This window comes from Lissotriton vulgaris, unplaced genomic scaffold (assembly GCF_964263255.1).
Source record: "Lissotriton vulgaris unplaced genomic scaffold, aLisVul1.2 SCAFFOLD_2360, whole genome shotgun sequence".
Classification (NCBI taxonomy): domain Eukaryota; kingdom Metazoa; phylum Chordata; class Amphibia; order Caudata; family Salamandridae; genus Lissotriton; species Lissotriton vulgaris.
The window spans coordinates 292,224-312,949 of NW_028254721.1; the positions used below are offsets into that span (position 1 = coordinate 292,224).

At 45.0% G+C, this 20,726-nt stretch overlaps 1 protein-coding gene across 3 annotated transcripts in view; it reads left to right on the top strand.

Moving 5' to 3' along the window:
- The window catches only part of LOC147659452 (glomulin-like), a 182,275-nt gene that overhangs the window by 98,174 nt on the left and 63,375 nt on the right, over positions 1 to 20,726 (top strand). For all 3 annotated transcript variants that reach the window (XM_086951748.1, XM_086951749.1, XM_086951750.1), the window contains 2 exons: positions 5,402 to 5,510; positions 7,706 to 7,952. In XM_086951748.1, the coding sequence (XP_086807874.1) occupies positions 5,402 to 5,510; positions 7,706 to 7,952 (356 nt within the window). The remainder of the gene's footprint in view (positions 1 to 5,401; positions 5,511 to 7,705; positions 7,953 to 20,726) is intronic.

Here is a 20,726-nt window from a genome sequence, read left to right on the forward strand (position 1 = left end):
TTTTTCATCGTATCTGTACTGCATATCCGGCTAAGGTTTGTAATACATTTGTCCTTAACAACTAATGGCGGTCATCAAGATGTCGGTCGGAAACGCCCGACTGACATCCTAGGTTGGAAGTCCAGCCGCCTAATTACTATATAGGCGGTCCGAGTTTAAACCGACCGGTCAGACCGACTGGCTTCAACGGGCCTAAGGAGTCAGTCAACCAGTCGGAGGCCACACATAATCCACTACGGGCGGCATTTCCACCGTCAAGATTATGATGTCGGTTTCTGACAGGCTTTTCATGTCGGGCTTTCCAGAAAGTGACTTTGGGGGCCCCTATGGTACCCCCTGTAAATCCCTGCACCGTGTGGCAGGCATCTTCAGGTACCTACCATGCGGTGCAGGGATTTACAGGAACACCCATTTCTCTATGGGAGCTTGTGCTGCGACCAGTTTCTGACTGCAGCACAAGCTCCTATCGGGAAATGGAAGTTTGCGACTGCCCCATGTGCAGTTGCATTGCAATTGGGTTTTCGGAATCGCAGACCTACGGTCGCGCAGTTCCCACACCGAGACCGCAACTCAGACCGACATCGTAATTAGGGCCTCAACCCCCAAGGCTTCAACCTCACATGACTACAAATTCATTCATTAACTTTAGTAATTCACAATAGTTCCACAAAGTACACCTCAAACCTTGGGAAATGTATACACTTCCAGGAAACTTTCTGGAAAACATCTGTGATTTCCGTTTCTGTTAGTCTTAAGGCAGTTCAATATGATTTATTGTACATGTTGTAAAATTAGGTTTGGATAGTGGCATTGCCTCTGTGTAATGCCACCTTTTTTCACTCTACTGAAACCACATTTATGCCTGTGATAAAACCCTTTACTTAGACCCCTGACTAATTTAGGGAATTTCCCTTTCTACACCCTCATGGAGAGGCATTACTCATATTGCTGTGAGGAATTTATTATACATTTTCAGCAGGATGGTAATGGTTCAGAAAGATGTTTGTAAGCAACTACAATTGTTTACTTTTGGGGTGTACACACACTCGCAGTGTAATCCAACCCTGGAATGCGGAGTGTCAGCCTGTGAAAATAGATTTACTCCGGAGAATATCCTTGTGTGAGTAAATCCTTTGTGCATGGCAAAAGTGGTTTTGCACTCCTAAGGTAAGCAATTTGAGCAAGAAAGCCACACTAACTCAACTATCTTTTTTATGAATCTGGCCCATTTTTAAAAACATTTTAAACTTTTAATTTGAAAATCAAAAAGCATTAGTACCTTCAATAAGTGAGTAGTTAATTTTCAGATTAATACACAGTTTATCATTATAGCAGAAAAATATTATCTGAAAAGAATAGAGATTAAGATCAGAGTAAACCTGGGTAAACGCTTGAAGAATTAGTTCAATTGGGCATTTTCTTTCAGGGAGTAATACTAAAACAATTTTTCTTAAGACAATAGCAAAATGTTTATGCCGCACAAAACAGAGGGTACAAATGATCAAATTTGACCTCTTCCTTTAATAGATGTTTGAGATGTGAGTTTATAACCTATGCTAATGGGCACCTATACATTAAAATATAGTCATTGAGGTTGAAGGTGAGCATAAATGTAAGTGCCAAATCAGTAATGCTGTTGACTAGAACACTCTGTCTGCCAATATGGGGCATGTTGTCCCTACAAATCTTTGCTAAATCTTTATCAGTGAGGTCTATGTCTTTTGTTTTAAATTCACACTGCTCGGTATCACTGCCTCTTCTGCTCTTGGGCAACTTCCAGTTGTGCTGAACTAAAGAAAAGAAAATACTGCAGATGGGGATGGCTTGGAGTGCATGGCACACCTGTCAGCAATCACACTGGTGCATGAATTGTTCTGCTTCTAAATTACAAATCTTATTGAACTTTGAGGAGTGCCTCAGCTGTAAGGTTTTGCTAACTTCTTTGAAGTCAAATGTTCTGCTAATGTCTTCGCCTAGGCAACAATGAAGCTTTGCACTTGGAGAGCTTAAAATGTTTTGGTTTTGTGTTGATTTCTTTACTGTACATCTTTTAGTTGAGTCAGATAAAAAGTTTACTTGAGCAATGACCAATGTGACCTATGATTTTGTATATTTTTATAAATTTCAATTAACAGTTATTAAAAAAAATCTTTCTTTGCTATTTTGAAAATTAAGGAATGATCCAAGCCATTTCTACAATTCTAACTTCCTTCGTTTGCCCTAACAATTACTTGATAGGAGTGTTGTCGAACAGTCAGTGTAAATATGTACAAAATCAATTTTAAAACGTGGTTCAGTGGGTATACAGCTGAAACTTCACCCAGTACATCTCAGCTTAGCACATGAGGTCACTGTCTTGCCAGTCTAGTCATTTTTAGGTTTCGCCTGGCCGTATCACTGCGCAGCAGTGCTCGCGCAGGCGAAATTTAATGTTATCTCAGTATTAGGGACTTGAACCCGCCCCTTCTTCCATTGGCTAGCTCCATAAATGGAGGCTAGCCATTGGAAGAAAAGGTTGTCAATCACTCTTTCCCCGTCAGGATGCGATTCGCGGGCGTTTCTGGGTCTTTTTTTAAGTCCCGCCCCTTTTCTCTGCGTCATTCGGAGGTAGGCGTTTACTCATTTCCCCTGACCGCCGCCCGCCGGAAGAAATCGTCCAGAAATCGTCCTTGGGTGAGTGCTTGTTCTCAAATTGTAATAGCTTTTTCAAAATTACATTTCAAGAGGGTGATATGCTTAAAAATAATAAATAACTTTTGCACAGATTCCAGCTGAGGCCAGTGTAAAAACAACTTGCTCACCCAAGTCACGTTTTTACTACAGGCTGTAATGCACTGATGCGCATGCACAGCCAGATTGCATTTAATCAACATTTACCGTGCAGATGATCTCACACAGCCCTGAAGTCACCGCACATCTTGGCTGTAGTGTTTTCCTCACCCTTCCTCAGCAGAAATTAAGTGTCTAAAGTAGTTGAATACTTCTTATGTTTTTTGCTAAAATGGGTGACTTCTTGCTCATCCTAATTCTTCTGCCTAAACCCGGGATTGAACCCGGGACTGAAAAGTCTTCAGTTGAACGCTCTCCACTCTGCGCTCTTTCTGCACCGTCGCGCTGCTGAAAATGCCGGGAACACACTTAACTGAAGCCTTGACAACAGTTCCACCCATTGAGGAAGAAAACACCCTAAGGTGGAGATCATCCAGATACACAGGCGTGAAACTAGTGGGCGTTTGGGGTTGGGAGCGGGTGGGTGGTAGGTGGCGGGGCGTGCTTACGCACAGCCCACATGGCCACGGCAGCTCCCACTCAGCAGTCCTGACTCGATCGGGATACGCCCTGCTCTGAGGACTGCAACGGGAAATCTATATTGGAAATTCGGGAGGGGGTGTGGGGTGGCCCGTCCCTTGCCCCCCCTCCTGGCTTGGACAGCCTGTGTCTCCGGGAGGCCTACCCACAACTGCAAACAACCCCTGCACCGGGCTGCTTAAACCCTCCAACGCACCCCCCCCCCAGGCAAAAGAGACCGTGCGCAACGCTCGCCCCAACCCGGCCCCTACAGGGACCGTCCGATTATTGCTGCAGGGCATGCGGCATCACCCCGGACCCGTGCACTCCGCCACCCCGGAATGACCATGGTACACCGTATGGTAAAGGTCTTGAAACAACAGGACTGAACCAAGTTATGGGCTGGGCAAGGCAAGGTCTGGCGATAAAGTGCACGTGGCTACCTCACTGCACGAGGCCCCGCCGCCAGCCCCTGAACGCTGGACAAGGAGTAAGACCATGCAACAGGGCGGCCGGGATCTACTCTACAGAAACAGTGACAGAAGTTGGACTGCCCAACGCAGTGTTCCCCAAGCGCCACACTAGCAGGATTTCGCCACCCTACCCACACGTTCCTGCCTCTCCAGGGGATGCGGAGCAGCAAGGCTCGACTTTCTTCCTCTTCCCCCACATGTTGCACCCCTACCCCTTGCGAGCTGATGGGGGGGAGAGGGTATTGCTCACAAGTGGGAGGTAGCACGGCTTTCTGGCCAACTCTGCAAACCCCCCCTTAGGGTCCCCGGCCTCGGCGCTGCTGCCGGGATCGGTTGGTCTCTCTCCCCCTGAAATGCCTGCCGGGAGCTCAAACGCGCCTAGTGTTTTCCTCGCCCTTCCTCAGCAGCAAGTAAGTGTCTAAGCTTAGGTTGGCCCTTTGTTGTTGTTGTTTCCCTTTGTGGGGTGATGCGGTTTAGAATTTGCGGCTGCCAACGGATCGGGTATTGGGTATCATATTATGAAATTGTTTCCGTCTCTTCCACCGTGCTCCATACCTCGTGAGGCAGATGATTTTACACCAAAGAAACTAGGGTTGTGGCTTTTAGTTTCCATAATCGGCGGCGCCTTCTCCACAGAGTTCACGTTCAGTTGTATCTGGGTTATGATTTGGGAGCAGTCTTTGTTTACATTTATTCATGGAAAAACTCAGTTGTGACCTCAATAGAAAGGGGCTTGTCGTCGGTGACCCCGTCTTCCATGTGCCATTGTCTACAGGGTAAATCCGAGAGTAATGTCTGAATAAATTCCGGGTAGCGTTAAAACATTGGGTTTCTCAGAAAATACTTTGTATGGCATAGACTGCACATTCAGGGGGTTTGAAAAACACAGCTTGGGGGAGTGTCCGTGACATTCACTGGTTTACTGTTACCAGCTGTTGTTATTTTTAGGCCTCGACTGGCTTTTACGCCTGGACCAAGGCAGAGCAACTGATTGTGGTTCGTTAAGGTGTCATGTACTTGCACAAGGTCGTTTTATGTATTGTTTTGTAACTGTATTTATATAGTGCTTACTACCATTGACAAGGTGTGCTTGGGTGGATGGAGTCTGTGGATGAATGGAGTTGAGTGGTGGCTAGGTGGATGGACTTAGTGGGTAGATGAAGTGTGTGTGTGTGTGTGTGTGTGTCTGTAGCTGTGTGTGGCTCTGTGTGTGTGTGTGGCTCTGCGTGTGGCTCTGTAGGTATGTATGGGACTCTGTGTGGGTCTGTGTGTTTGTGTGTGGCATTTGCCAGAGATTAAGCTATTGGCATTGTAAATGACAGTGCCATTTATTTATCTGTTTTCAAAACCAACACATAAATAAAAATGTTGTCATTTACAATGCCAATAGCTCTAACTTTTTCAAAGGCGAGACCGTTGCATTGTAAATGCTTGTTTTTGCTTGCCTAGTCTTAACATCTACCATCCTATTAATTTTATCCAGTGCCCATTAAAATTCTACATGCTAGCCTATGAGTTGATATTCTTTAAGCTGAACTAAATTATCAAAGTCTCTGTCATACTTTATGTGAAGCGTACTGTCTGTCTTAACATTTAGACACAGGATCACAAAATATATTTATGATTTGTACTCCTTTTAGATTTGTAATCCGAAAGAGCTTTTACTGGGATTACTTGAACAGATCGAAGATGCCACTGGGGAAGACATATCCAAGATCATTTTACTTTTGATTCAGCCTCTGCAAACAGGTATCCTTTTTCAAAATACTTTACAATGTTTATAGCTACATCAAATCTTTAAATTAAAAAATGGGTCTTATTATACTGTATTCCTGGGACGCTTTTGCATCAACGTGTTTCTCTATTTTCTGTACATATTTGTATTCAAGTACATTTTATGAAACTTTTATCAGATTTGTCATCGCAGTCCTCTTTTGTTTTTATTAGTTAATGAATGCGTTTATTGGTATGAAAGGTTTTCCACCTAAATACTTTAAAAATATCAAAAGAAGCAAAAAAAAGTCTGCCAATTAATTTCTTTCCATAATAAAAAAGACCTCCTACGGTAAAGATCAGCAACATTCCTGTACATAATTCATGTAAGATTAGAGACCACTATTGTGCATAAAAGATGAACTTCTTTTGCTGCCTATATACCAGCTATTATCAAAAAGATTTTCAATATCTAATATGAGGACAGATTAATGGAAAGCTAGTAAATAACATGGGTGACTTTTCTGAACATAGTCTGTAGAACTGTAAAGATTCTGAAATTGGAATTTGAATCCGAGTTTCTCAATACTCTCAAATGTCAATGAATTGATATAATCGTGAGACTGCACTATTGCACTATAAAACTGACAATTGTCATCGTTCCCAAGTATCTCCTTACCTTTATGAATCCAACCCAGTGTGGCTCTTCAATCTTGATCTCAAGTGGGTATGAGCAAGAAGCAGTTCATTCCAGGTTGTCACATTGTTGAATTTCTGTAACCTTTAAGGAAAAGGTTTAACTGCTTTTTTTTCTTTTATGTGATTTTCAATTTTTCCAAATAACAACTATGTATAATAACAATTACTTGAAAGAACTAATTGGACTACATTTTTGCTCAAACACAGGGAGAAGTGAATATTTCTATCCTAATTCTTACAGTTACTTTAAAAATGTCTAAATTAAGAATAACCATTAAGTAGTTATGTAAATATGTAATAGAGGTCTTAAAATTCTGCTATAGCATGCTCCCTTCTGTCCTGGTCGATATAGTTCCTGAATCCTATAATGAACCTTTGACACAATTGCATGTAGAATGGGTAGCATCAAATATCTGTCATAGGAGATGTTAGATATACTTTTGCAGTGATTTATTTTGAAGCATTATTTCAGAGAGATAGAATAGCTGGAGATGAAGTCAAGCTTTAAGCATATACAGAAGAGAGCATAATAAATATGCTCAATGCTATGAGTCAACTTGTTGACATTTGTTGCCAAGCTTGAAACATTTTCTTTGTGATCATAAACTCTGATAAAACCAATATCCACCCTTTTTAGTTTTTTATGTGCTGAGCATATTAAATAGATCCCATTAACAGTGAACTCCAGTGGGGGTAGAGGTCTCCTTGCAAAAGAAGTGTCCTTTGCGCAGGCTCGCTCTCAGAATCGAATCTGAGTTGTCATGGCCTCTCTCCCAGTAAACTCAACCCGCCATCTGGATTTAATATTTTCTGGTGAGCTAAATTGAGGCGATAGCCACTGATCTGCACCACTCAGTGCACTGGAAATGCCCACTAGACTCAAGAGATCATTTTGTTTACAAGAAAAAAAATTGGCTGTTTGCGACTGCCATAAAGGGACAGTTGATCACAGCGGCACCAGAAAGAGGCAGTTGATTACAGCGGGATGGCATACCATGCCCTTATTGCAAATCAATGCAATTTGCTATCTTAATTTCCCCAAGTTTGAACTGTAATTTTTTTCCATTAGTTACACTGTTTTTGTGCCTCCATTTTATGATTGACTGTTCACAATTAGCAAGAATTTCCTAACGTAGTTTAGCTGATTAATTTCTAATATATACGTTTTTATTCCAGTGTCTGGAGCTTGTAGTAGACATGTTTTTTTTAGCTTCATTAACTTAAAATATTTTGTCTGATGTCTTTTTATGTTTGCAGAATCATATTTCTGGTAAACGTGTAATGTGTACCTGAAAATGTTAACTTTGTTTTTCTGTTGAAGACAAGTACTTTTATTGATTTGGTTTACATTTGCTACTTGGATATTGATTTAGATTGTAGTTTATGAACTTGAAAACATTAACAATGTCATCGAATGTTAAGTAATGTTTGATCACCCAGCAATGGAGATTTTGTTATATTGATTAACATTAAACATTAAATGAGATGTAGCGGTTTGGAAAGCCTGGCTTCTAATGTGCTCTTTTTTCCAGTGCTGCTGAAACTCGGTGACAAGAAAGCGTATTCAGTCGGACTTTCTCTCTCTACTCTTGTGAATCAACTTTCCAGTCTGCCAGTGCCCTACACCAAAGACCAAATGAAAGAGGACAAGCATGGCCTCTGTCTTTGCAGTAACGTCTTGGTGAAATTTGCTAAGCCTTTTGTTGATGAAGTTCTGAACCAAGCCAAAGTGTCCACTGGATGTGGCAGCGAGGAACTGAAGACAGAGTTGCGAAAATTGTGAGTCTACCGACTTCTGTTAAAATCACTTAGCATGGCGATTCACATGCCATTATTTTCCATTCTTGTTGAGTGGGGCAAAAGAACCACCTATTTGAATATGATTGTTTTTGGGAGAAATATTACAGTTCATCAATTAGAATTTGAAATAGTATATGCATTTTTCTTGTGATATAAAATTGACCTGCTGGATGTTGCACATTCATTCATTGCAAGCCCATTGCCACTTTAGGCATTCTGGAAGGTGTTTTACGTTAGTGTAGACAACAGTGCCTATAATGGAAAATTCTCACTTTGTTTTCATGATTTATTTTCCTTTTTGTTGGGAAAGAAGAGTTTTTTAAATTAAACTTCTTTTCGTTGTTTTCAATTAAACAAAGAACATCCGGAGCATCAATACCGACAATTTACAGTACATTATTGGCTTTCTTGCACTTTTGGCTCATACATCATCAGTCTTACTTATGTTACATATCCAAATACATCACGCTGTCAGTGGATTATCGCGCATCAAACGGAAATGCATTGGTAGAGCATACAACATTTGCAATTATAAAACAAAAAAACACATTGCTACAGTTCCTATTATTTCCTTTAGTTGTACAGTTGCTGATACAATTCATATTGTGTAACCTATTACTTGGATCCCTATTACCATCTCTTTTATGTCAAGAGAAATATCTCAACACCCGTCGCGCGCGCTTCTACTCTGCTAATGTGTGCCTCTCACTGCATCGGGTGCTGATGTCTCCTGTGGGTGGGCCAGTAGGTAGCATGTCAAGGGGGCCCAGATATCTCTGGACCTAGAGGTACAAGGTAACATCTCAGCATATGTGGTGAGCCTTTCCTGGCATGTCACCAAGTCGGTAATCCAGTCCTTGAATTTGGGTGCACGCCCTGTGCCCCAACGACAGGCCACTCTTCTTTTAGCCATCAGTAGTGCAAGGGCGACATATTTGTGGTGTATTGCCTGCAATGGTTTGACATAGCTGAGTAAGGCCATCAATGGTGAGGGCTCTATGATCGTATTTGTCATTAGTGTCAGAGCGTCAAAGACTTGTGTCCAATATTCGTTCACACCTGGGCACTCCCAACTGAAGTGCAGAAAATCTGCTCCAGGAGCTTGGCACCTGTCACATCTGTCCCGAGTCTCTCAAGTGGTACCTATGCAATTTGGATGGTGTGTAATATAGTTTGTGCAGGTACTTATAATGTATCATACGAAGCATGCTGCTGCCGACACACTCTGTCTGCAAGCAACAGTATTCCCACTGGTCATCTGCTAGGGTGAAGCCCAATTCCTCACCCTATCGTGAGCGGGATGTTGGAGCTGGCAGTTCCCTCTGCGTGTGTACCGTCTGATATATCCGGGAGACAAGGCGCTTAGCCGTTGCATTTTTAAGCATCAGTTGTAGTGGGGCTAGTTCCTATGGCTCCTCTGGGAAGTTTGGGGTAAGAAATCGGATCCCCTGTCTAAGCCGGATGTACAGGAAAACGTCTAGTGGGGTTTGTTGCATACCCTGCAACATATGTTCAGCAGGTCGGAACCTGGTATAGGTCCCCCCATGTACGAAATTTTGTGCGTTGTCTGAACTTGTGAAATAGCCCTTCCTGGAGAAGAGGCATGCTCGGGTGATACGTGAAGGGTAAGTATGGAGCATATAGCATGGGGATATTTAATATGCGCCCTATGCGCTGCCATGCTGTTATCGTGCACGTAATGGTGGTCGGCATCTTATCCATAGGGTTTATAGTGTCATAAATCACTCTATCTATTGGAATAGGGTGCGCGAGCCAATGCTCGGCCGCATCCTGCGGCATGTACCTCAGCTGTTCCACCCAGAACCATGCATAATGAGCTTGTGCGTTAGTGTAGTAGAGCTCGAAATTTGGTATACTGAACCCGCCCTGTGAGTATGGTCTAATAGTTATGTTCCATTGCAATCTCGTCTGTTTGCCCCCCCATACAAGATGCGTCAACTCCGACCTGAGTGTCTCAAAGAAGCAACTCCCAGGGTAGTATGGAACGTTTATAAATAGATAAAGCAACTGAGGAAGGACCACCATTTTAATTAAGGACACTCGACCCGCCATGGACAGAGGCAGAGCAATCCAGCGGGTAACACAATCCGCTATTCGGGTCATGGCAGTGCCATAGTTCAAACGCATGAGTTCTTCCCTATCCCTGGTGACATGTATCCCCAAGTAACGCAGCTCTTCGTCACACCACTCTAAGGGGTAATCCAATGGAAAGCGAACTGTTGATGCCGTCAACAGAAAAATACAAGACTTCCCTTAATTGATTTGGATCCCTGATAGTTTCCCAAAGACTATAAACTCCTGGAGGAACGGATTCAAGTTTTCCTGCAGGTTCCGAATATATAGGGTGATATCGTCTGCGTAGAGGGATATGAGTAATTGGCGCATATTACACCGCAAAGCTTTATCATTGTGGTGCTGCCGCACGGCTCTACTGCAATGGCAAAAAGCAGGGGCACTAGCACCCCTAGTGATTGAGAATGCTTGGGATGTGTGACCATTAATGAGCACCTTGGCCACAGGTAAGTGATTTAATAGTCTCATCCATGAAAGAAAGAGGGGTGGGAACCTCATACGCAGCATTACCCCAAATATGTAATCTCACTCGATTGAATCAAAAGCCTTGGTGGCATCTAAAAAGACAGCAGCCAGGGGCAGGTCGGGAGAAACATTATTAAGGACAGCAAAGAGTGTCCTCAAGTTGTGGGATGTGGCTCTTCCGGGCACAAAGCCCGACTGATCAGGAAGGATCACATTTTCCATCAACAGGCTCAAGCGGGTGGCAACTAGTTTGGCCAGTATTTTGGCGTCACAATTAAGCAGAGAGAGAAGCCTATAGGAGTCACACTGCTGGGGCGATTTCCCTGGTTTCAATAGTGAAATTATAAGAGCCTCCCTCATGGATGCAGGGAGGCAACCCACCTCCAGCTATTCTTCATACACTTCACGTAAAATAGGAGCCATGAGGTCAATATACGTTTTGTAGAACTCTATAGGGATGCCGTCCGTTCCCATGGCCTTCCCTGATTGCATGCTCATAATGGCATCCCTGACCTCGTCCAGCTCAAATGGAGCACACAAGAATTTACGTTGCACATCGCGTAGCCATCCTAGCTCAACATCTCCGAGATAGCCCTCTAGGTCTAAATCATCAATCCTAATTGTGCTGTAAAGGTGATTATAATGGTGTGTAAATGCACTAAGGATGTTGGCTGTGTCCCGATAGACCACCCCCTGCAGATCCCCTATTTCCAATACATAGTTAGTGTAGCGAGGTTTCCTGACCGTAAGTGCCAGTGCACTACCTGGTCTCTCCCCTTCTCCGTAGCATCGGGCCACCCAGTATCTACTCCGAAACCTCGTTTCCCTCTTTGCTGTGTCCATATACTACATGAGCTTTTCCCTAAACTTCGCTTGCTTAGAGCCGTTCGGTTTCAAAGCCAATTCCGCTTCCATCGATTTAAGCTCTACCTCCAGTTTACGTAACAAATTAGTTATGTCTTTAAGCACCCCAGACCCTTTTGATATGCAGAACAGAACCCGCGAAGTGTCACCTTGAATGCCTCCCAAATGATTTCTACACTGTCCACCGACCCTTTATTGCGTGCAAAAATGTCCTGCACTTCCTCACGCAGCTCTTCTTGAAAAACCGTGTCCAGCAACATGGAGGCGTGTAGTTGCCAGATGGTACGCCAAAGTCCGAAGAGGACAGCGTGAGCTTTACCGGGCCATGGTCCGAATACGTTCTGGCCAGGTCTTGCACTCGGGTTGCAGGGCCTAGCCCGTGGGACGCCAACCAATAGTCCAGTCTCGCCCAGGAAGCGGCTTATGCGGTGTAATGCGTTCCTTCCTGTGCGTGCGGGTGGGTGTGTCTCCAGGCATCGATCAGGTGATAAGTGGTAATGGTGTCACAGAGGGTTGTGCGTGCCTAGGTGTAGAGATGAGGGGCAGTGTTCGATCTGTCCAGGCCGGGGATAAGCGTAAAATTAAAATCACCACCCCCAAAAAATGTGATTGGAGCCTACATCAAATATCTTGCCCCACAGTGTGGTGTAGATGTGCGGGTCATCCACATTAGGCCCATAGCAACAGGCCAGAGTGACAGAGGTCACTCCCAGCAGTCCCCATGCCAGACAGTAACGACCCTGCGAGTCCCAAGTGTCCTTCACTTGGTGGAAGGGTACTTGCTTCCTAATAAGTATCTCTGTACCCCTCGAATCGAAGGAATAAGAGGAAAAGATTCTATGTGCCGCCCATTTGCTCGCAAAGTTACTGGGCTTTTCGAGTGTGAAGTGTGTTTCCTGCAGCATAGCTATGTGTGTCCTGTGTCTATCCAAGTATGATAGAATTTGGTGTTTCTTCCTCTCATCTCCCAATCTCCTTACGTTCCACAAGACAACATTCAATTACTCCTGGACATCTGCTATTACCTCGCATGGTATCCAAAAAATGCAGTCCAACCCATGCACTGTGTTACAGCGTAATACTTCAGTTCGCTCAGGATGTTCAACTATTAACCCGCCCTTTCCTCTCCCTGAACTATAGAGGATGGCGGCCTGATGTAAAATTAGCATACATAGAGCAAAACAATTCCCTCTCTCCCCCACCCACTGAAGCAGCCCCAACTTGCCAGTACTGTACTCCCTCCCGTCCCACCCCAACCCCAACTCAAACAAGAAAAGTACTTCAGTCCCTGCAAGCAGTTTGCAGTGGACAATCCTGGGGGCATTTCCTCTGGGGGCCATGTCTACGAGGCAACACAGATACCTCTCGCCCAAAGAGCCCGTCGCAGGTGGAACAGCCTGGCCCTAGGGGGCAGAGGGTGCCCGGTATGCAGTAAAGATTGCTCATTTGGATCATCATTCAATCAAAATATGTGTCCCCCTGTGTTAGGAACTGTTATTAAGCGATTATTTTGTCTCAAGTCCCTATTATTGTGTCCATAAGTAGCAAGTATTCTCTCATTGCGAGTCGTCTTCTGCTCCTGTTGATAAAGGTTGCTGCGAAGCCGTTGTACCTCCCTCCGAGCGATTCGTTCTTCTCACATGCTTGAGAAAGTCTTCCACCTGCTCTGGCTTAGTAAAAAACCGTTGCTTGCCCTGGTGCGTAACTCTAAGGCGTGCCGGATATAATAGCGCATAGTCAATTTGTGCCTTTCGCAGTTTTTTCTTGACGTCCATAAACTTGCGCCTTTCTTTCTGTACCATGGGTGTAAAGTCGGGATAAATGGAGAATGCGTCCCGTCATATGACAGGGTCTGTTTACTTCTTGTAGCACGTAGGGCCACGTTGTGGTCTCTGTAATTCAAAAGTCTTGGGACGTGGAGTATTGCCGGCCGCGGCCCAAGGGACCTGTGAGATCGTTCGACAGTGAATGGACTGGAGAAGTATTCCGCTCCGACAGTGGTCAACAACATTTTCTCAACATATTCCTCCATCCCTCCTGTGTTGGCTGATTCAGGTATTCCTAAAATGCGTATATTATTGCACCTGCTGCGCGTTTCTAAATCTTCGTTCTTCGCAGCAATAATCTTCAGGTGGTGTGTCTGGAATTTGTGTCCTCAGATTCTGAGATGCGTTGTTCAGTTTCTTTTAAACGATCCTCATGCCCTTCTAGCTTGTGTGCTATGGCGTCCATACGGGACGACATTCTATCCACCTTGTCCACAATGGTGGCAAAGCCTTGTCGGACCTCTTGCAGGATACTCTGCACGTCAACAGCCTGCGTAGCGGCCCCCCCTATCCCCCGAACCTCATTTCTTCAGTCAAGTTCCAGGTCATCCTGCGGGGTCTTGGGACCTCGTTTCCCAGCTTTAAAGTTCAGCTTCGGCTGTCAGGTATCCGGCTTGCCCATGATGCCACAAGGGTGAAACTCGGGTGTGCGTTCCCTCCGCGTGTTCTCTTCCCACCCTCCAGCGGTGTGACCTCCACTGCACCGTCCGTGAATCACCACTAATAAAGCACCAGCTTAACGCAGTTCAGAGCCACACAGCCGGTAAGTCGTATGCGCTCCGGTCAGCCCGTCATAAATCAGTCTTCACTACCCAGAGGTTAGCACCGGGGCAATGGTCACAAGATAGCAATGTCCCAAATTTACAGGGTCAGGCCACCACACCAGCGTGCAGCAAACCCAGCCACCTCTCAGCACCGCAGCGCAGCCGTGTATCAGGAAACCTAAAAAAGGCCAGTTCCAGCAGGCATGCGGTTCGTCACAGGGGGGAGGCTTATGGATCTGTCCTAAGAAGATCACTGTTGCAAGAGCTTGTAGGCTCCTGTCTTCCCAGGACTATGTTACAGCTCTCCCCAACCACAAGAAAGGCAAGTGCGATAATGCTGCCGCCCCTCCTCCCCAGCATCTCGCTCAGCAGCATAGTGGCCCGAGGCTCCCCATCACAGCCTGGTGCAACTCCACGGAGCACATCAGCATATAGTCAGTCAGGGGGACAAAGTTGCGCCTACAGCATTACACACGTCTTCCCTGAGAGACAAAACCTGTGCTCACACAATAAATATTAATCGTTGATATCATTTTAGTGTTCTCAGAGACAATGAGGAAGGGCAGTCGATATATATTGCACTTGTGTTTTATTGCGCCAGCCGACACGTGTTTCATTGGAGTGGAGTGCACTCCAAATCTTCAGGGCTGGACAAACAGAATGAGAAAAAAAACCTTAACTGGCTAATTGAGCCAGAATGTCAAATACAACTCTAATCCAATGGATGTAGAGTGAAAGCCACATACCAGTTATATTGTTTTGGAAACAAATTATTCAAATTATTCAAAATCATAATGACATGTACCATACATGTACCAGCTGATAGTTGCCTGGATAGGAATGCTTAAGAGAAAAAAGACGGTGAATGAACGAGAAAGGGACCCATATTGTGAGCGTCTAGAAGAAGCACATTATTAGTGACATAATTTGAGGAAATGTGTGCCTTTAAACGGTTTCGATCAAACACATTTTTTAGACGATAAAATATACTGATTACTACTGAATTTAAGGACACATTAGTACTTTTTGATTGCAAAGATACGAATTTTTCAAACATAATTGAAACAAAGTTAAGGTGTCATTGTATTCATTCTTTATAATTTTTTCAATTTTTTTTTTATAAGTGATAATTACCACCCCCACGCGTGAGGAGGAAAGGGGTACAGAGAAAACCCACAGAGCCCGTTTCAAAAGGAGTAACCCAATAGTGTTAACTCACAACTTCAATGCCCAGCTATATAGGAAAGAACAGAAAAAAGGTGAAAATCTCTTATTTCCATACCACAAAAAAGGCATGCTGACTACATACCTAGATCCTTGAAAACATAATCAGCTAAAAGTAGCGATAAGGAGGACTGTGAAAGATAGAGCATAGGCTTACCCCACGACTGGTGATAATTCCGACCCAGTCAGGGTGTCTGTAGATATTTCTATGCAACGGCCAGGGAAGTCCAGACGCGCTGTAGCAGGCGAGGTCCCATAAAAGATTGGGGAGAAAGTACACAATTAGCGAGTATCAAACACCTAATGTGGCCATTCAGGGCAATGCCGAGACATCGGTGCTGGTGTGATGCCCAAAGCTGTCTAAATATTGCAACTTTGAATCTAGATAACTAGACTAAATAGAAAGAATTCGAGTGCTTGGTGTGGTTATATATTTTGTGCCAAAGTCTGCTCGTACGTATGGGTACAATTCTAATAATGTTTGTAACAATGGCAGAACTCAGACTGGACATTGTGCAAATTGGTCAACTAAGCGACCGTACAAAACTAAGAATAATACTGCTTAACACACTCGTAGCGCCGGGTTTCATCTAGTAATAACAAACCCAAACTATCCCCGATTAGTGAACATCCCTGTGGAAAAAGTCCAAAGCGACTGGTCTTGTGCTGGTAATAGGTCAGGACCGATATGGGCGGAATATAGTTGCGACTATGTATAAAAAGAAAAAGAGGGGGGGGGATTTTTGTGTGAAAGACTGGAGGATTTAATAAGTGAATAGTACAGAAATCCATGTGGAAGAAACTCCACACGTCTTCCCTGTACCTCAGTGTAGGTCCGCAGGCAGCCGCCGGGCCGGGTGCTGCAGGTCAGGGTCTCAAGTACAGCGGATGCCCACGCCAGCAACACCCAATGCTCCCGAACCAACAAGATGACTCTGCCCGGCCGCGGCACTGCACATCCAAATCAGGAGGCAGCGGGGACATTGCGCACACCGCAGCGCCTCTCCGATTGCAGAATCTTCCACTGGCACAGCGGCGGGTCCGTACTCCACTCCGTTGTGAGGCCCAGCTCGCTCGCCAGCGGGAAATCGTCCCCCCCTCACCTTCGCCTCCCTCGATTGTGCAGGTAGCACCGTTCTTCCACGGCCCCCGGCGAACAGAGGCTTCCGCCACCAGCCACTATCCGTTGTGATCCTCGTGTGGGGTCTCGGGGTGAAATCTCCGCCTCCTCAGTTCAAATCACACAACACGGCCCATATACCGCGTGTGCAGCCGCGGCCTCCACTAGCTGCCGGGGCCGAATCGGGCCAATGTTTAGCTCCGCCCTCTCCTCCGGGCGAGTTTGTCACTCCAGAACGGGAGCAGGGGCGACTCAAATCTTCTGATTCTTGCTTCAAGTCGGCAGCTAGCCCAAATCCTGCAGTCGAGAACCTCACACACCGTCTACAATTCCAATTGGCAGGATAATTGTGAAGATAAGTTCACCGGGCTGGAGGAGCCTCACACTAGTGTGGCTGTCTTGCTTGTGCACCACCTAGCGCCCTCCAAAGAAGAGTTGTTTGTCATGTTGTGCATCCTGGTACACATCCTGTTCTTAAATAATTATTTTTGTGGTTGGTGTATAGGCGAAAAGTAGATTTGAATGGAGATTAGACTGCTGAAAGTTATTTTCAGTGATGGTGTTTTTTCAAGTTTATCAAGACTCTTAAAATTTGTGGCTTGTGAAGCTTTCATGTGTGTGTTCCCAAGAAGGCTGATGGTGCCAGCTCCAAGCCCTTATCTGTTTTTTTCTTTCTTTCAAAAAAAGCACAGCTAACAGTATCATGTATGGAAGTGTGTGTGCGTATCTGTAAGCAAAGTGTTTTTAGAGGGTGGAGGCAGCAGACTGTTTCAAGAGTGAAAAAGTCACTTACTTCTTAATCAACCCATCCAGCATGTGAAACAAAATCACAACCGACATCAGAACGCACCTACCCTAATTCAATTCAATCATAAATTAAAGGCACACCTCTTTAAAGTGCAAGACAACATTAATTAATTGGCACCTCTTACTATCTGCCTCATTAACAATCCTGAATTGTATAGTAGGGTCTCACATCGACTCTTGAGCTCATTCAAATCCTACCATATACATCTACACTGTCTTGACCAAATTAAAAAGAGGAGAGAAGGAGCCCAAGTAGTGATATACAGCTTTTCAGATTGGACACAACCATACAGATGAAGGGCAAATATCCTTAAAAATAATTTAGTTTGAACCTGATGGTCAAGTATATCATGTGAACATTTATAGTAATTATCTGTAATCAGATCTTTAATTAACCCCTTAAGCGCTGCGCCCGTCCAGCGGCCGACGGCACCACTACCTCGGGAGTGCTCCCGTCGGCCGTTGGACGTTCCACTGCACCTGCGCAATGGAACGTTCAGCACTGGAGCTGGACGTTCCAAAGCAGCTAAGGTGTTAAAGAGAACCACAACATTCCTAAACATTGAGGCTGCTCGGAGCTAGGCACAGTTGTATGATAGAACAACGCATACCTCAACAATGCTTGCCTAAACCACGCAGTCTCAACCATGGCCTATACCCTGCATGCCTTTACAACGAATTTCGTTGTAAAGGCATGATTGGTAAAGGCAAGACATGACAAATATCACCCCCCCGCCCTGAGCCCTAAAAAACGCCCCATAGCCCTGCAAGGCACCCCGCTCCAGCCCTAAAAACAACCTGACCCCCCCCCCACCCTAAACCCTGGCCCCCATCACCAAAAGCTTCCCACTTCCCCGCCCTGAGCCCTAAAACAGCACCCAGCCCAAAAAACTAGCCCGACCCCTGGCCCCCACCCTGAGCCCTAAAATTGCCCCCAGGCCAAAAAACTATCTTGTCCTCAGCCCCCTGCCCTAAGCTCCAAAACTGCCCAAAAAACGACCGAACCACATCCCTCCCACGCTGATCCCTAAAGCAGTTCTCACTCCCAAAAAACTACCCCCCCATCTTGAGCATAAAACGGCACCCAGACCCCCGCCTTGAGTCCTAAAACAGCTCCTAAGCCAAACAAGCATTTGCAATGCAATAGGTCTCGCATTAGGAAAGTTTGAGCTATTGGTATTGTAAATGACAAATATTTTGTTTATTTGTTGGTTTTGAAAATAGCAAAATTAATAGCTTTGTCATTTACAATTCCAATAGTTTTAACTTTCGCAAACGTGACACCTATAGCATTTGTAATGCAATATGTGTTGTATTAACATGACTTAGATGTATTAATATTACAAATAACAATGGCTTTTATTTTTTTTAAAGAATTAATACTTAAATAAAAGTTATTGTAATTTATAATGGCAATAGCTTAAACTTTTGGGAAGATTATGTTCAGTGTATTTTATTGTGATGAAAATCCAAGAACAGCAGTGACATATTAACATCTTTTTGTGACATTTGTAAAAAAAGCTTGAAACATTGAGAGAACATATTAGAACCAGTTGTTGAATGGTTGCACAGAGTGATGCAGTGGTGCTGAGTGATGCTGTGGCCTTCAGTGGTGCTGAGTGATGCTGTGGCCTTCAGTGGTGCTGAGTGATGCTGTGGCATTCAGTGGTGCTGGGTGATGCTGTGGCATCCAGTGGTGCTGTGGCCTTCAGTGGTGCTGAGTGATGCTGTGGCATTCAGGGGTGCTGGGTGATGCTGTGGCATCCAGTGGTGCTGTGGCGTTGAGTGGTGCTGAGTGATGCTGTGGCGTTGAGTGATGCTTGTGCTTTGAGTGATGCTTGTCCGTTGAGTGATGCTTGTCCGTTGAGTGATGCTGTGGTGTTGAGTGATGCTGTTGCGTTGAGTGATGCTGTGGCGTTGAGTGGTGCTGTGGCGTTGAGTGATGCTGTGGCGTTGAGTGATGCTGTGGCGTTGAGTGATGCTGTGGCGTTGAGTGATGCTGTGGCGTTGAGTGGTGCTGTGGCGTTGAAGGGTGCTGTGGCATTGAGGGGTGCTGTGGCATTGAGGGGTGCTGTGCGTTGAAGGGTGCTGTGGCGTTGAAGGGTGCTGTGGCGTTGAGGGGTGCTGTGGCGTTGAGGGGTGCTGTGGCGTTGAGGGGTGCTGAGGGATTCTGGGGCGCTGAGTGATTCAGTGACGCTGAGTGATTCAGTGACGCTGAGTGATGCTGTGGCGCTGAGTGATGCTGTGGCGCTGAGTAATGCTGTGGCGCTGAGTGATGCTGTGGTGCTGAGTGATGCTGTGGCGTTGAGTGGTGCTGTGGCGTTGAGTGGTGCTATGGCGTTGAGTGGTGCTGTGGCGTTGAGTGGTGCTGTTGCGTTGAGTGGTGCTGTGGCGTTGAGGGATGCTGTGGCGTTGAGGAATGCTGTGCGCTGAGTGGTGCTGTGTGTAGAGCGAGAGAGAGGGGGTTTATTGAGAGATAGAGAGAGCTATATATAGAGAGAAGGGTTTTGAGAGAGAGATAGAGAGAGGGAGAGAGAGAGAGTTGTGTATAGAGAGAGAGAGAGAGAGAGATGTTTAGAGACAGAGCGAGATAGAGAGGTGTTTAGAGAGAGAGAGAGAGAGAGAGAGGTGTTTGGAGAGAAAGCGAGATAGAGAGGTGTTTAGAGAGGTAGAGATAGAGGTGTGTAGAGAAAGAGAGTGAGAGCAGTGTTTATAGAGAGAAAGAGAGAGAGAGAGGTATTTAGAGAGCCACAGTGGCGCATGTTGTCTGTTCCCAGCTGACACTTGCTAATGGCTTCGCACGCACTCACTCACTCGTGAATATATGTATAATCAATAGAAATGAAATAAGAGAAAAAAAAGGAGAAAAGAGCAAAAAGATAAAATATAAATAAATATACTGAACAGAGATGATTTGGTAGTATTTTTGATTTAAATATAAAACAGCGTCTAGTTTACTCATAAAGTATAAATGTAAATAACCTGACTAATTTTTTCCCCAAAAAAATTCGCACGCACTCACGGCAGCTTTGCTCCTCAGTACTACCTACAGCGGCCCCGGGGTTTGAATTTCCGCATTGAGCGGCTCTCCAGAGTTCAAATTGTCTCAGTTAAGAAGCAAAATGTGCCGGATACGGAGATTAGTGCCAGACAAAAGGCATCCTTGTGCAATGTTTTCCATTTTGTGCACAGCCTTTGTTCCACGTTAATAGGGTGAAAAGTGGATGCTGTCTATTGCTGATCTCAAAAGTTAGCGGGTGGGAATGGCCTCTGTGTGGACGGGCGCAAAATAAACGTGGGCAGTGGGCGGGTGAAAACATCCTCTAAATGGGAGGCGGGTGCAAGTAAGGACGGAGTAGGAAGGGAGAGTAATTGCTAAAAACATGCACTCGTATCTATTTTGGTCCAAAGAAATATATACATTATACTTTAATTACATATTTATTTTCCACATTTAGAAAATGCAAGCTTTTAAACTGCTGTGAGGGGGCAGCAGGTGGGAATAGCCTCAGGGCACTTCCAAACGTGCTTTTATAATACCTTTTTGTGGGTGTGCTGTTGCTGCATCGTGATCTCAGCTGCGATGTTG